The following is a 13,312-nucleotide window of genomic DNA, read 5'->3' on the forward strand; positions in this document are numbered from 1 at the left end:
GGTACCTTTTCTCCCGGCTTTGATGCCTCACCTTACAACAAGTATTCTCCACAGCTGTTCCAAGTGAGGGGCTGCACCTTCCCATTCCCGGGTTCAGTAAGAAGACTTCAGATCTTCCTCCAGGCAAGGTAAAAGAGAAAAGTAGTTCTCGGCCAAGCCACTCTCTTCCGCACAGTTAACAGCCTGGGCGGGAGTTAGGGCAGTTAAGTTTGAATGAGTTCCCTTGATCTAGTGAGATAAGGAACACTGTTGAACCCTTTATCAGATTCTTTAGTCAAAAGGTGAATGATGCGGGGTGGGATGGGTGGGTGGAGAGTTGCCCTGCCCAAACTATGTGATGGAGGAGTCTAAGGTGGAAGGATGTTTTGGGTTGATTCGGAATTAATAAGCTCCAAAACGTGTCTGCCAGGAGTAGCATCCCCAAATAGGAAATGACATCCTTTGCTAGCAAGCGCCAGCCGGCCGGCGGCATCTGAAGCTCAATAAAGATATACTTTCTGGATAGTAAGTTTAAGGTCGTTAGAGCAGGAAGCATACTAGGAAGAGGACCGAGTGGTTCTATGGTTCCAATAGAAAATACCTGTGGCTGAAGAGTATTTCAGAATCCTTGGCTCTCTTGGAGCAAATGCAAATAACGTATTTCCTTAGCTTTTATAAGAAAAGCGCTGCCCTGAAATTCGCCTTTACAAGGGGAGTTGGAAAGGTTTCCGCTTTTTTAAAAGATTTTGTCAGAGAGGAACCACAAGCTGGGGGAGGGGCAGCAGAGGGAGAAACAGCGTCCCCGCCAAACAAGGAGCTCGACGCGGGACTCGATTCTCTGACCCTCGGATTATGACCTGAGCCAAAGGCAGCCGCTTAACCGAGCCACCGAGGCGTTCCAGGTTTCCGCTTTCTATCTATCCTCCCTTTAACGAAAGTTTACCCTGGATTGGGGGAATGGAGACAGCAAGAGGGTGAGAGGAGCTAGAGGAAATGGAGGCAGGGGCCACCCTCGAGAACCGTGGTCATGGAAATAAGCAATGGTATTAACATTAAAAAAAACCCATGCTTCTGGGTTGTTACTCCCTTCAGTTCCGACACAACGGTCGGACCAGAGGTTTAGCGGGCTCCCCTAGACGGGTTGCGCCTCGGTCCCTCCTCTATCAAACGCCCGTGGCTCCTTTAATAGGCGGGGCCGGAACCAGCGGCGAGTCCTCCGCTTTGTACGTGTCGGGGGCGGAGTTCCCAGACGGCCCTTGCAGCATGGCCGCCGGTACCGCCGCCGCCTTAGCGTTCCTGAGTCAGGAAAGCCGAACCCGGGCCGGGGGGATCGGGGGTCTGCGGGTCCCGGCTCCGGTCACTATGGACAGCTTTTTCTTCGGTATTGAAGAAAGGAGGGGATGAAGGTGGTGCTGGGGCGGTCAGGGGCAGGGCTGAATAGGAATGCAGATGGGTACACGACGTGGGTGGGGGCCCCGCACGCGGCAGCCCAAGCGGAAGGGGGCGGTGCGACCCCTGCTCCAGATGTGCAGGGCGGGGCTCAGGACCGAGCGCCCCAGGTGTTCCCGAGAAGTGGGCGCGTAAATGGCCCGTCTGACCACGGCTACACGTGACAGAGGTTTGGTGGAACGTCCCCCACACGCGCTCAGACACACGCTGTTACCTCTTCTAGGCTGTGAGCTCTCCGGCCACACCCGCTCTTTCACCTTCAAGGTAGAGGAAGAGGATGATGCGGAGCATGTGCTGGCTTTGACCATGGTGAGGGGCGGGGAAGGGTGGTGAATAGCTGGTCCTGAGCAGGCAACTCGGGGGCTTCCACCCGTCCCCCGCAGTCCCCTTTACTGGGAATCACCTCCTCTGCCTGCCCCCCACATAGGCACTTCCCTGGCTAGGTGATCCAGGGACCACTGGGGGGAGGGGGTCAAGTTCTAGGGTAGATGCCTCCACTTGTGGTGCCAACCCTTGTTTGGGGAGACCCAGAGGCCCTATGTACTCTTCCCAGCTCTGCCTCACCGAGGGGGCCAAAGATGAGTGTAATGTTGTGGAAGTCGTGGCCAGGAATCATGACCACCAGGAGATTGCAGTCCCTGTGGCCAACCTCAAGTTGTCCTGCCAACCCATGGTGAGTTTCGCCTACCATGCCGGGTGATGGAGGTGGGGGGTAGGAGAGTGGGTGGTGGTGAGGAACTGAGAACTGAAGAACTGAAGGACTGATTCATCACAAGATGGGGTGGGCCAGGCTTTCATCCTTGTCTTCCTTCCAGCTCAGTTTGGATGACTTCCAGCTCCAGCCACCTGTAACCTTCCGCCTGAAGTCAGGTTCTGGCCCTGTGCGGATCACTGGGAGGCACCAGATTGGTGAGAGTCCTCTCCGTTGCTTCTGATGGATTCTCCATCCCACCCTCCCACACTCCTGCCCTATCCCAGCCTTATCTCCTAGTGCAGCTCCCATACAGGGGCTATACCCTCCACTCTCTGTCCTACTCAAGCCTACCTCCTGCATGAATCCTGTCCCAACTTTTCCACATCCATTAATGTGGTCTCCTTTGGCTCTCTGTCATCTTAGTATCTGAGGTTCTTCCCACCTAGATCATAAGCTCTGGGAGGTCAGGATCCCTGCAAGCCAAGCACCACAGGGCATGAATAAATGACATGCGGTATGAAGGGGGTCTGGCTTTAACCTCCTCTTCCTTTGTTGCTTGCGTGTCCACCAGTTACTATAAGCAATGACGTTTCTGAGGAAGAAGAGAGTGAAGAAGAAGGTAGTGAGGAGGAGGAAGCTGAGTTGTGCCCCATCCTGCCTGCCAAGAAGCAGAGGGGTAGGCCCTAGCCTCCTTGGTGAGTTGGGAGAAGGGTGTCCAGCAAGGTCTGGGATGGGGTAGGATAAGCAGGTGAAGGCCTAGATGCTGATTCCTTGTTTGCTCTCCTCAGGTCAGCTAGCTGCCTGCCACCTGTGCCATGCACCATGTTCCTGTACAAGTTTCAAGAAATTTAAATGTGTCTTCTCCGTTGAAGAGGATGGGTGGGTGGGTGGGTGGGGTCTAGGGCTGGTGCTAGGAGAGAGGGGTGGTCCTATCCCTTATAGAGTCCTGGTGTTTTTCTAATCTTATGCCCTACCTGGGGCTTCCCTTTTCTCAAGGATTGGGAGGAACTCTGAACTTCTGTCCTCACCGTGTCTCCCCACTTGCCTATGAAATTGGAGATCAGCATCTGAAGCTCAGGACTACACATTTTTAATACTTTTTACATTTTTGGATAAAGGTTGAAATAAAGTGATGTGGAGTTTTTTGCAACTCATTTGTGTGGCTTCTTTACCTTCTGGTGTGGCATTCCCCTAGGGACCACCAGGTGGCACTGTGGCAGCATCGAGGGTGGCCCTGGGCCTGGGGAGGGTAAGGAAATGTGGGATCCTGCTATCCCTAGGACCCCGGGGGCAGGCCAGGCCTGGGCCCCAACTGCCTTGCTAAAAGAGGACCTCCCAACACCAAGCCCATTCCCAGCCCCTACAGGTGGGGGAGGGCCATCCCAGGAGGTTATCAGCGTCTAAACAAGGGGCCTGGGCCTCTGTCAGCACTCAGGCTGATGGGCAGGGGGGCAGATAAGGGGGCTTAAGCAGTCCAAGGAATGTGCATCCCTAGCTCCACGAAGGGGCTCAGGCCCTGAGAGGGCCTGTGAGGGGTAGGGCAGAGGCCAGTCTTTGCTCCTCCTTCCAGGCTTACAGGCTGTCTCTGAGCAGGTCTGGGCCCTTAGAAACCTGATTCCGGGGGCCAGATGGAGGGGGCTGGCCAGATTGGGTGACAGGGAAACCAGAATCCGGGTGGCCTGGCATATGGGGGCAGAGAGGGGCCTCTGGGATTCAGCCTCTTGGCTAAGGGGTTTCTGACTCCCAGCACATCGCCTGGTCTGGGGTCTCTGGTGCCTGTAATCAGGTGTTCTGAGGTTTGACTGCTGCTATGCCAGGAAGAGAAAGGGAAGTACCTGGTGTTGAGCATTAGTGTATATGTGACCAAAGCTGGGGTCAGCAGTTCAGCAGCTGTGTTGAGGGGGGGGGCGTATTTCAATGTCCCACATACAAACAAGCAAACAAACAAAAGGTTAACTCCTGAGACAGCCTGGGGCCGGACATGCTGAGGATGGACAGAGTACAGTGCCCAGTGGGGTGTGGGATGGTGTGGCCGGGCCCACTCCCTCCCACACTGGCTGCTGGGCAAAGGACTGAACAAGTGGGAGGGGTCCCTGGGTAACCCAAAGGGGCTGGTAGTGGGGCAGGTAAGGTAAACTTTGGAGAGTGTCCCACAACACTGAAAAGCATTCCCACTTCAACACACATCCCTGGAGTAGGTGCCCCCTTCCCGTGGTGAGGAGCTCTAACCTCCCTTTTCTCTCAAGTTGAGGATAAAGGAAAGTGATTTCTGTGTTGCAGTGATCGGGGTCGCAGGCCCCTTTCTCCTCTCCAGGAAGGCTTTCCCGAAGTGCTTCCATCGGGAACCAGCATGGTGGGGCAACCAGGCTCGAGACCATTCACCTTTCTGTGGCAGGGGTCCCGAGGGAGGGGGAGTTGCAGATCGCGCCCTCTGGTGGGCGAGGTTGAAACCGCCTGCTGCCGTGCGGCTACCCACGCCGCCTCGCAGGGGGGCTACGTGAGTTGTCTCGCCCGCGAGTGGCCTGGGGTGCCGAAGTTTAGGCAGAAAGCGAGGAGTAAGTCACTGAAGCTGACTGCATTCGTTCTTTGATTGATTGATTCATTCGTTCGCTAGAACTCTTGTTAGAGCTCTCCTTCCTCTCATCTATAACCTCTAGAGTCCTCGGCACGTGCTTGGTTGGGGGCGCGGGAGACTGGCTGAGTGCAGCGAAAAGTCACCTCTGGGGGAAGCCTCCCCAACCCACCCATCTAACCTCTGTGCGTGGTGCAGCTCGGGTATTTACCCGCTGCGAAGCCGCTGAGCGCGCATTGTAAGCCTCGACTGTTTCCTGGGTGGTTCTCCCCGCGCCGCCGGCAGGCGCCTAGCGCGCTCCTGCCCGCAGCGGGGGCCCAATCCACATCTTCCCCTTCTTCCGGGACTTTCCCGGCCCGAAGGGGCGCCCGGCGGACAGAGCTGGGAATTGTTTTTTCTCCCTCTCCAACCCCGCTTCTCCTCTCTGCCCCTTCGGTCGGCTCAGCGCACGGGAGGAGAACTACCAATTCACTTTGGCGCCGGGGCACTGAGGGAGGAAGGCGTTCGCCGGGGTTTGCAGACCGCTGGAGGATGGGCAGGGCTGTATTTGGGGGGCGAGGGGAGACGACTCCGGGGCAGGGGCCCGAAGTGCTTCACGTAGTCGCGGCGATTTGCATCTGAACAGTCGGTGCAGAGTCCGCCGCGCTTTGAACGCTGGGCGCAGGACGCGCGCAGTGGAGCTCGCCGCAGTCCAGGCGGCCCCCTCTGGCTGGTGTGGATTTGAGGGGCCCAGGGTGGGCCGGGGTCGAAGGATGCGTTTGGAAAGAGGCTGAAGGTGTGTGTTTGGGTCCCCGCGAGGGCGTGTTTGCGGAGAGGGGCTGTTTGTGTTGGCGAGGAGTGTTTGTGTTTGCAGGAGGCAAGGGTGTGTGTGTGTGTGTGTGTGTGTGTGTGTATGTTTGTGTTTGCGGAGTGTGGGGGCGGCCGGGAAAGGTGGCCGGGCTGTCATTCAGCGATCAGGTTGACAGGCGCTCCCTCATCAGGGCCGGGGGAGCTCTGATTGCAGATTCGAGGAAACAAAATAGCAATTGTAATTACGGGTCTTTGATAAGATAAAGGAAGGAACGAGCTGGCCGGGAAGCGGGCAAGCGAGGGAGGGAGGGAGAGAGTGGCCTGCTGGGGCCCGGCCGGAATATTTGCATCTGTCACTCACAGGGTGTGCCCGGGCAGTATCCCGAGCCCTATGTGAGGGTGTCCCCATCTGCTCCCTCCCCCTCTCCCCCCAAACACCCACCTCAAGACGTAGACTTCTGGGGAGATGAGAAGAATCTCCCAAACTGATGAGGGTTCCTTTTGGGGGAAGTTCTCCAAATGTAAAGGAATTCTGTGCTATAGAAAGGCCCCTTGATAGAGGTTAAAGGGTAGCACTAAAACTTGACCTCCACACTTTTAGGTCCCAGTATGCCCATTTCTTCTGGGGAAGGGGACAGAATGGGTTACAGTCATTGAGGTTCGGCTCAGGGACTTCAGAACCTTCTGGGAGCTCCAGAACCAGGGTTGGACCCTGAGTCAGATGCTCTCTGGCCTCCATCCCCACTCCAGAGAAGGGCTGGTGCCCAGAGTGACTCTAGCTGTGGCTCCAAGCCTATGCACACTAAGGATGGGCTAGACTGCCCTGACTCAGGCCTGGGTCCTGCTCCATGCTGTTCTCATCAGACTTTTCAGAGGGCTGAGTCCCTGGTGGGGAGAAGGCCCTCCCCACCCTCTGCTCTCCATCTCTCCACTCATTCATTCATGCACACAAATAACCATTTTCAGGGGCCTACTATGTGCAGGGCATGTGTTTAAGATGGTGAGCATTGTGCCTGCTTGAAGCAGTGCCGCTGGGGACGTAACGCTCAGTAAGAGGAGGACGGTGAGGGAAAGGGCTGGCTTGGGCTGTGGGCACTGGAGCCCACCTCACCTGTCTCCCTTCTCATGGGCTCACCTCTTAGCGGGGTTGAGACAGTACAAGTCCAGCCTTTAGCAAATACAAGTGCTCAATAAATAGTGGTGCTTACGATTATTATCTGAAGCAAGTCTTCCCGGGGAAGCCACTCATGGGCTGAGGTATAAATGCTCAGCCGGTTTCTTCATTATTCATTCATCAAATGCCAACTCCAGAGCAACCCTGCCCAGCTCGGTGCTGTGAGCTGCAAGTTCCAATCTAAAAGACATGGTCCTTGCCTGGAGGTCTGTGTGTGCAAGAGCCAGAAGAGTGAACAGACTCCTGGAGCGGGGGCAACAGGTAGGCTCGGGGAGTCCTCTTCTCTGAGAGGGGGTGAGGTCTTGAGACAAGTCCTCTGACTCTGTTTCCCCATCTGTGCGTTGCTCAGTGTTAGCATCATGGCTGGGAGTGGGGAAAGGGGCATGGGGACAGATGGGGCACAGAGAAGGGGGAGGCAGGCAGAACGTGATAGTACTGCTGGACAAGGACCTGCCTACTGCCTCTGGCCTAATGGCTTCTCAGGACCACCCCAACCCCTCCAGTGCAACCCCCAAGGACACGGGGTGCTGGTGGGGCGGGGGAGGTCACGGGTGGGTGCAGCGGCAGGGTAGGGCATCAGGGCTCCCCCTGCTCCTCAGAAGTATCAGTGCCAGCGCATCTCTGCCCACCCAAGCTGCTCCCAAAGAAGCACCACGGCTCAGGGTTTCCAGAAGCCCCTGGGCAGAAGCACTGAGGGGCTGGGAGAGGCTTAGACACTCCTTCCTTTGGCGCCCCCCCCCCATGCTTGACACAAAGCACCAGTCCGCGTCTAGTCCAGTAGGTGTGTAAATGCCCCAGTGCACCAATAATGAGACTCTGAGAGGGAAAGCCTAGGCGGCCTGGATCCAAGTCTCTTCTCCAGGAGAAGCAGCTGACAGTAGTTACTTTTGCCCCCTCCGCCTGCTGCTTCGGGAGAGCGGCAGCGACCATGGGTCCTGCCAGGGACCTCTAGGCTCTCCCACGTAGGTGCCTCGTGGTTCCTCTTCAGGTTAGTGTGTGGGGGACGGAAGCAGGGGTGATGGTGATAATGGGGGAGGGGACATTTCTCGCTCCCAGGGTCTTCCTGGAGACGGGGCGAGACAGGAGAGACCCGCAGGAAGGGTCACTTCGCAGAAAGGTGGGGGTGGGGGGTCGGGTCCCCGTCGCCGCAGCGCACGCACTGCCCGAGAGCCGAGCGCACAGCCATTCGCTCCCGCGTCAGCGGCCGCTTCCAGGGGACACACAGGGCCGAAGCACACAGTAGGTGGCTCAGAGACCGCCGCCTAGCCTGAGGCAGAAGCGGACCCGGCCTCACGGTGGGGACCTGGCACCTTCCGACCCCGGCACACCCGCCGTCCAGGAAGCCCCAGCCCGAGGCGCCCCCCTCCATCCCCGCGGGTCCAGACCCCTAGAGCGCGAGGGGTCAGCCCGGGGATGCGAGGAGGCGCCCCCGCCGGCCGCCCCCCGCCCCTCCCGCGGTCCCCAGACCCCTCCCCTAGCCCAGACCCCCAATCCCAGACCCGCCGGCCGCCCCGCCCCGGTCCGCCCCGCCCCCGCCCCGGGCTGCGTCCGGGCCCCAGCTCCCAGCCGGGGGCTGCGGGCTCCGGCCGCCCGCCCCGCGCTCCCCCCCTCGCGCCCGGTGCGGCGCCCCCCGCCCCCACCCCTCCCCCTCCCTTCCCACCTACCCACCCACCCTGCCGGCCCGTTACCCTCCCGCCCGCTCCGGCTCCTGAGCAGCCAGCGGCCACCGGCTCCGGCAGCGGCGCAGAGCCACTCGGCACGGTGCGGCGAGCTCGACATTCCACGGGACCCGCGGAGCCGCGTCCGGACCGCCGCCCGCCTCCCGCGCTCCGGCCTTCCTCGGCAGCCGCCGCCCTCGGCTCCTCCCTCGCGGCCGCCCGCGGGCCGGCGTGATCCCGCCGGGGTTCTCGGTGCTCCCAGGGCCGCGCGCCATGGGCAGCCCCCGCTCGGCGCTGAGCTGCCTGTGAGTACGGCCGCCGCCCCCACGTCCCCGCCGGGCCCGCGCCGCCGCGCCCTCTCCGCTCACCCCGCGCCCTCTCTCTCCCGCCCGCTTTTGTCTCCCACAGGCTGTTGCACTTGCTGGTTCTCTGCCTCCAAGCCCAGGTAAGGCGCACTGCGCGGCGGCGGGGCCCGGGCGGGCAGGCGGGGACCGCCGGTTGGCAAGGTCGGGCAGGGGCCGGAGGACCGACCCTGCGGCCAGCGCGGTAGGGCTGGCAGGAACCTTAGAAGTCCAGCCCCGAACTTGCCCTAGGAGGGAGCTAGGGAACAGAGAGGGAGCGCCCTGCCTAAGGTCACACAGCTAGTGTGCGGCGAGGCTCGAACCCAAGGTTTCGGACTCCATGCATCCTAGCCAGGTTGGGGTGGGTGGGGAACTCTAGGGGCAGCCACACCTGGCTGCGGAGGAATGGGGAGCTGGGGCCAGGGAGCGTTCGTTGTCAGAAGTCCCGGTGACCGCCGCAGGGACTCTCTTCGCGGCTCTCTGGGGAGACTTGTGGCGGGTCTGGCCGAAAGATCAGGTGCCTAGGATTTCTGCGCTCTCAATATTTGCTCCGTAAATTTGTTTTTATAAATGTCAGGGGTCGGGCAGCGCTGTCTCCCGACCACAAGCGCCCTGCTTTTCTAGGAAGGCGTGGGGCGGGGAGCGGGGGTGGAAAGGGGGGCGGCGGCGCTGGGCAGGGAACTTGCTTCCCTGACCCGAGCTGGCCAGTAGTCCCAGGGTGTTTCCCAGCAGGTAGGTCCAGATCGTTCTGGGCTCATCCTTGCTAGGCTGGGTCTGCCCGACTTTCCCGGGTTGGGTGTTGTGGCCTGAGCTGGCATGTTGGGGGGGACCCCCCCAGCCCCTGCCGGCTGCCTGGGGCTGTGGAGGCGCGTGCAGGGCGATGGGGGCCACTCGGGCCCCTGGGCAGAGTAGCATTATAATGGCGTGTTGTGTATTTTTCAATTTCCTAAAGGTAACTGTTCAGTCCTCACCTAATTTTACACAGCATGTGAGGGAGCAGAGCCTGGTGACGGATCAGCTCAGCCGCCGCCTCATCCGGACCTACCAGCTCTACAGCCGCACCAGCGGGAAGCACGTGCAGGTCCTGGCCAACAAGCGCATCAACGCCATGGCAGAAGACGGGGACCCCTTCGGTAAGGCAAGCTGCACCCGGCAGGGCGAAGGTAGCTTGTGGAACATGTCCTCCTTCTCCTGGCTGGTGTGCTGTGACCGGACCTGCCAGCCCCATCTGTCCTGGCCAGAGGCCTCTCCAGCTCAGAAGGGAAGGAGTTAAGGCAAAAAGAAAAAAAGCATGCTGGGGGTCACCCGGAGAAAAGAGGGCTAGGGAAGGGACCTTGGGGAGTACTTGGCCCACAGGTGCCCCTTCCCTGACCAGCAGATGAATGAATCCAGGAGTCTCCCTTTCCCCCACCCCCATTCACACACCCCTCCCCAGCTGCAGGTGGAGACAGAGGGTTCTGCGGGAGGGGCCCCAGGTTTAAGGGAAGCTCTTGAAAGAGGATATGTCGCCAGGGTCCACAAAAGGAGAGTTGGGAAAGAGAAGGGAGAAAAATCTGCCCCCCCCCCGCCCTTCCAGCTTGGACAGGGGGTTCCATGAACCTTTAAATATTTTGATCAGAAGGGCCTACTGCACATAGGCACTAGGCTTGGGAAGGGGCCCTCTCCACTCCACTGCCCCAGGAACCCAGGTGGTGGTCAGAGCCAGGCTCCTGACTCCCCGTGGGGTGGCGAGTCCAGGGAGCTACTGCAGGGCAGAGAAGCTGAGGACTGATTGATTTCTAAAACATTCAATATTCCTGCCTTGAAACAAGGCCAATTTCCAGAGTCCTGGATGTACCAGGAGAAAAGCAAGCCCTCTGGGCGGCTGGTGTTGTTTTTAGAGAGCGATTATTGTGAGTTTAAAAACCTTTAAATAATGACCAAGTTAAACAAGCATGAAAGGAGAGGGAAGACTCTATTAAAATGTAATAAAAAGGTGAGGCATTTTAAGAGCTAAGAAGAAAAATGAAGAATGATATAAAACAGAAAAAGAACGAGCCTTTTTTCAGATGTGGAGTTTGAAAGGAGTTGCAAGTCTGTAAATGTTAAAAAAGAGGTTCAAGATTGTTCTCTATGAATCTCTGGAGAGACCCCTGCGTCTGGCAGAGCGATTAAAACTCTTCTTACTTTCACCTTTTTTAACATTTCCTGAATACTTTCTCCTCTTCTCGAGCCAGTTTGGGGGATCGAGTATGTCTCACTGCATTTTTTCTGCATCGACGTAGCTGACTTCCCTTCAAAGCTGGAGAAGGAGACATAATTTTCCCGGGATAAATCTGTCACTGGGGTGGAAGAATAGGTTTGAAAATGTTAAGCTTTCCAAAAGGCCGGTCGGGAAAGCCGCTGTAAACTGCGGCCCCAGCTCCCCAGCTCCATCCAGGAAAGGGAGTGGGGGCTCTCAGTGGTGGGGGGGGGCGGCCTGCCCGGTGGCCGAGCTCCCCCGCTGGGCTGGCAGGGCCAGCCTGCCGTCCCTTTGTCCCTCCAAACTGGCTGCTTGCTGCCCTTCTCAGCTTCCAAGGAAAGGGAACGAATGCTTAGCTCCTCCTGGGTTTGCTCCACTGGAGCAAATGGTCCAGCATCCTTGGGTTTTGGGGAGGGAAGAAGAGGCTAAGCTGGCCATGGGGGAGCTCATCTTCAGACCTTAGAAGTCAGATGCCCACTTCTGTCCTTACAAGCGTAGGAAGCCTTCCAGGTTCCCTGACCCCTGCCTGCCAGGCAGGAGCGGCAGCAGGAGGGCCCAAGAGCAGAGGCTTAGGGTGTGCAGCGGGGATGGTGTGAGTCGGGGGGGAGAAGAGCAGAGAGGTCTGAGTTGCTTCCCTATGGGTCCCAGGAAGGAACAGAGGGATTGCTCCATCCCTGTCTGCCCCATTTGGCCAGAATCCTCAGAGTGGGATCCTCTCGCCCCTTTTCCAGTCAGTGTCCCTCCTGGCCCTTAACGGCAGCCACTCCTTGCTCTGGAAGGCATCTCAGGAGAGGGATGAGCAGACTGGCTGGGTCCAAGAGGAGGTGGGTGGGAGGGGAGGTGACAGCTGCATTTCCCTGGCTGACTTGGAGCCAGACTGGAGAGTTGGCCATTGGGTTCCAGCTCTGTGCTTATGTGAAGGGGCGGGGGTAGTCACAGGCTGGGCAACGAGGGCTGCCTTGCTGACCTTGGTGACCATCCCCCCCCCATTAGTTTTGGGGACTAAGAAGGTGCTGCTTTGTTAGTGCATGTTGAGAGAGCTCTGGGAGTCCCAGAACTGCCTTCTCAAGGAGGGAAAAGGAGTAGAGAGGACAGGAGACCCAGCCCCTTCTGTCTTATCCCCAACAGCTAAGTCAGCCCTCATTCCCTTCTTGGGGACAGCCTCAAAGGGAGGAATTACACAGGGACTAGACAGGGTCCAGGACTTCTGTGGCAAATTGGCTGTCTAAGGGGAGGGCACAGGGGCAGAAGGCACAGAATTCAGCTCCCTGTCTCAACGGCTTTCCAAACTGAGAGGCAAGCATGCCTGATTTTCTCCCCTCCTCACCCACAGAAAGTGTTTGGTCACTGGGGTGAGAAGCCCAGCTGTGATGGGGGTTGAAAGAGAAAAGCCTATTTGAGTCACTGATTTCTGGACACCGGGGCTGGGGACAGTGGTGACTGGGAAGCGCGGAGAAGAGCAGAAGCCTCCCAGCTGGGGTCTGAGGTTCTGGGAAAGCAGCTGGCTATGGACGGGCTGTGTGTGTAGGGAGAGTGGTCCCCATCCCTGTCATCTTCTCAGCAGAGCAGGGTGGGGGGCAAGGCTATGAGTTAGAATCCAAGGTGCCAGAAACGGAGGAGAGGGCCCTTATGTTTGACCTGATGGCACCGCTGCACCCGGAAGTTTGTAGTGACCTGTGAGGCATGCGCACATACTACTTTGAGTTTGAAGGATCCCCAGTGATCTTTGGATGTGAGTAGAACACTAGTCAGGAAGCCTCAACATAGAGGTCAGTACTGTCCAGTTTTAGAAGAGGGTCTGTTCGATTTGAGGGCTCCAGGACTCCTCTGCAGAACCCCGTTTGTGCCTCATGATCTTGTCCATCCCCCTGTGTGCGTTCAGGTGGGGGGCCTGAGGCCCAGGAAGGGGACTTGATCTTTCCCAATGTTACACAGCATTGGCAGCTGGGCTGGGGCTGGAGCCCACGTCTTGGCTCCCTGCTCTTGGAGCAAGTTGCTACTGGGATGTGACAGTTCTGAGGGTCAGCTGGGGTGAAGATGTGGTATAGTGGGGGTCAGGGAGCTTCCAATAACCATCTCCCCACCTTCCCTGACAGCAAAGCTCATTGTGGAGACAGATACCTTTGGGAGCCGGGTTCGAGTCCGCGGAGCTGAGACTGGCCTCTACATCTGCATGAATAAGAAGGGGAAGCTGATCGCCAAGGTGAGGCCCCAGAAGGAAGGGAGGGTCCCTGGGGCCTGGGGAGTGGGCTGGGCTGGCAGAGCTCCTCCAGGATCCCAACAAGGTGGGCAGAGAGACGCAGGGCCACCTTGGGGTTACCTAATGATTGCGTGGGGGGGTGGTGGGGGAGGTGAGAGGGGGGAAACTGCCTGAGAGATGAAAAGCTATAAAGGCAAAGGAGGAAGAAGGAAAGCTAGGCTGGTGGGGGGGGGGG

The 13,312-nt window shown here is 58.4% G+C and overlaps 2 protein-coding genes across 3 annotated transcripts in view; both read left to right on the plus strand.

Annotated features, from left to right (window-relative positions):
• The first annotated feature begins 1,200 nt into the window (after positions 1 to 1,200).
• Positions 1,201 to 3,276, plus strand: NPM3 (nucleophosmin/nucleoplasmin 3). Its single transcript, XM_008708934.2, has 6 exons — positions 1,201 to 1,360; positions 1,652 to 1,737; positions 1,982 to 2,101; positions 2,244 to 2,337; positions 2,694 to 2,817; positions 2,911 to 3,276. Exons 1-5 carry the CDS (start codon positions 1,243 to 1,245, stop codon positions 2,807 to 2,809), a joined length of 534 nt encoding a protein of 177 aa, XP_008707156.2. The 5' UTR covers positions 1,201 to 1,242; the 3' UTR covers positions 2,810 to 2,817; positions 2,911 to 3,276.
• A 5,312-nt stretch (positions 3,277 to 8,588) lies between these two features.
• The window catches only part of FGF8 (fibroblast growth factor 8), a 5,674-nt gene continuing 950 nt past the window's right edge, over positions 8,589 to 13,312 (plus strand). The window contains exons 1-4 of one of the 2 annotated variants that reach the window (XM_040623814.1): positions 8,589 to 8,620; positions 8,724 to 8,760; positions 9,609 to 9,789; positions 12,974 to 13,080. In XM_040623814.1, the coding sequence (XP_040479748.1) occupies positions 8,589 to 8,620; positions 8,724 to 8,760; positions 9,609 to 9,789; positions 12,974 to 13,080 (357 nt within the window). The remainder of the gene's footprint in view (positions 8,621 to 8,723; positions 8,761 to 9,608; positions 9,790 to 12,973; positions 13,081 to 13,312) is intronic. The other variant, XM_040623815.1, reaches the window with a different exon arrangement.

The sequence above is a fragment of the Ursus maritimus genome, unplaced genomic scaffold (assembly GCF_017311325.1).
Source record: "Ursus maritimus isolate PB19 unplaced genomic scaffold, ASM1731132v1 scaffold_7, whole genome shotgun sequence".
Classification (NCBI taxonomy): Eukaryota; Metazoa; Chordata; class Mammalia; order Carnivora; family Ursidae; genus Ursus; species Ursus maritimus.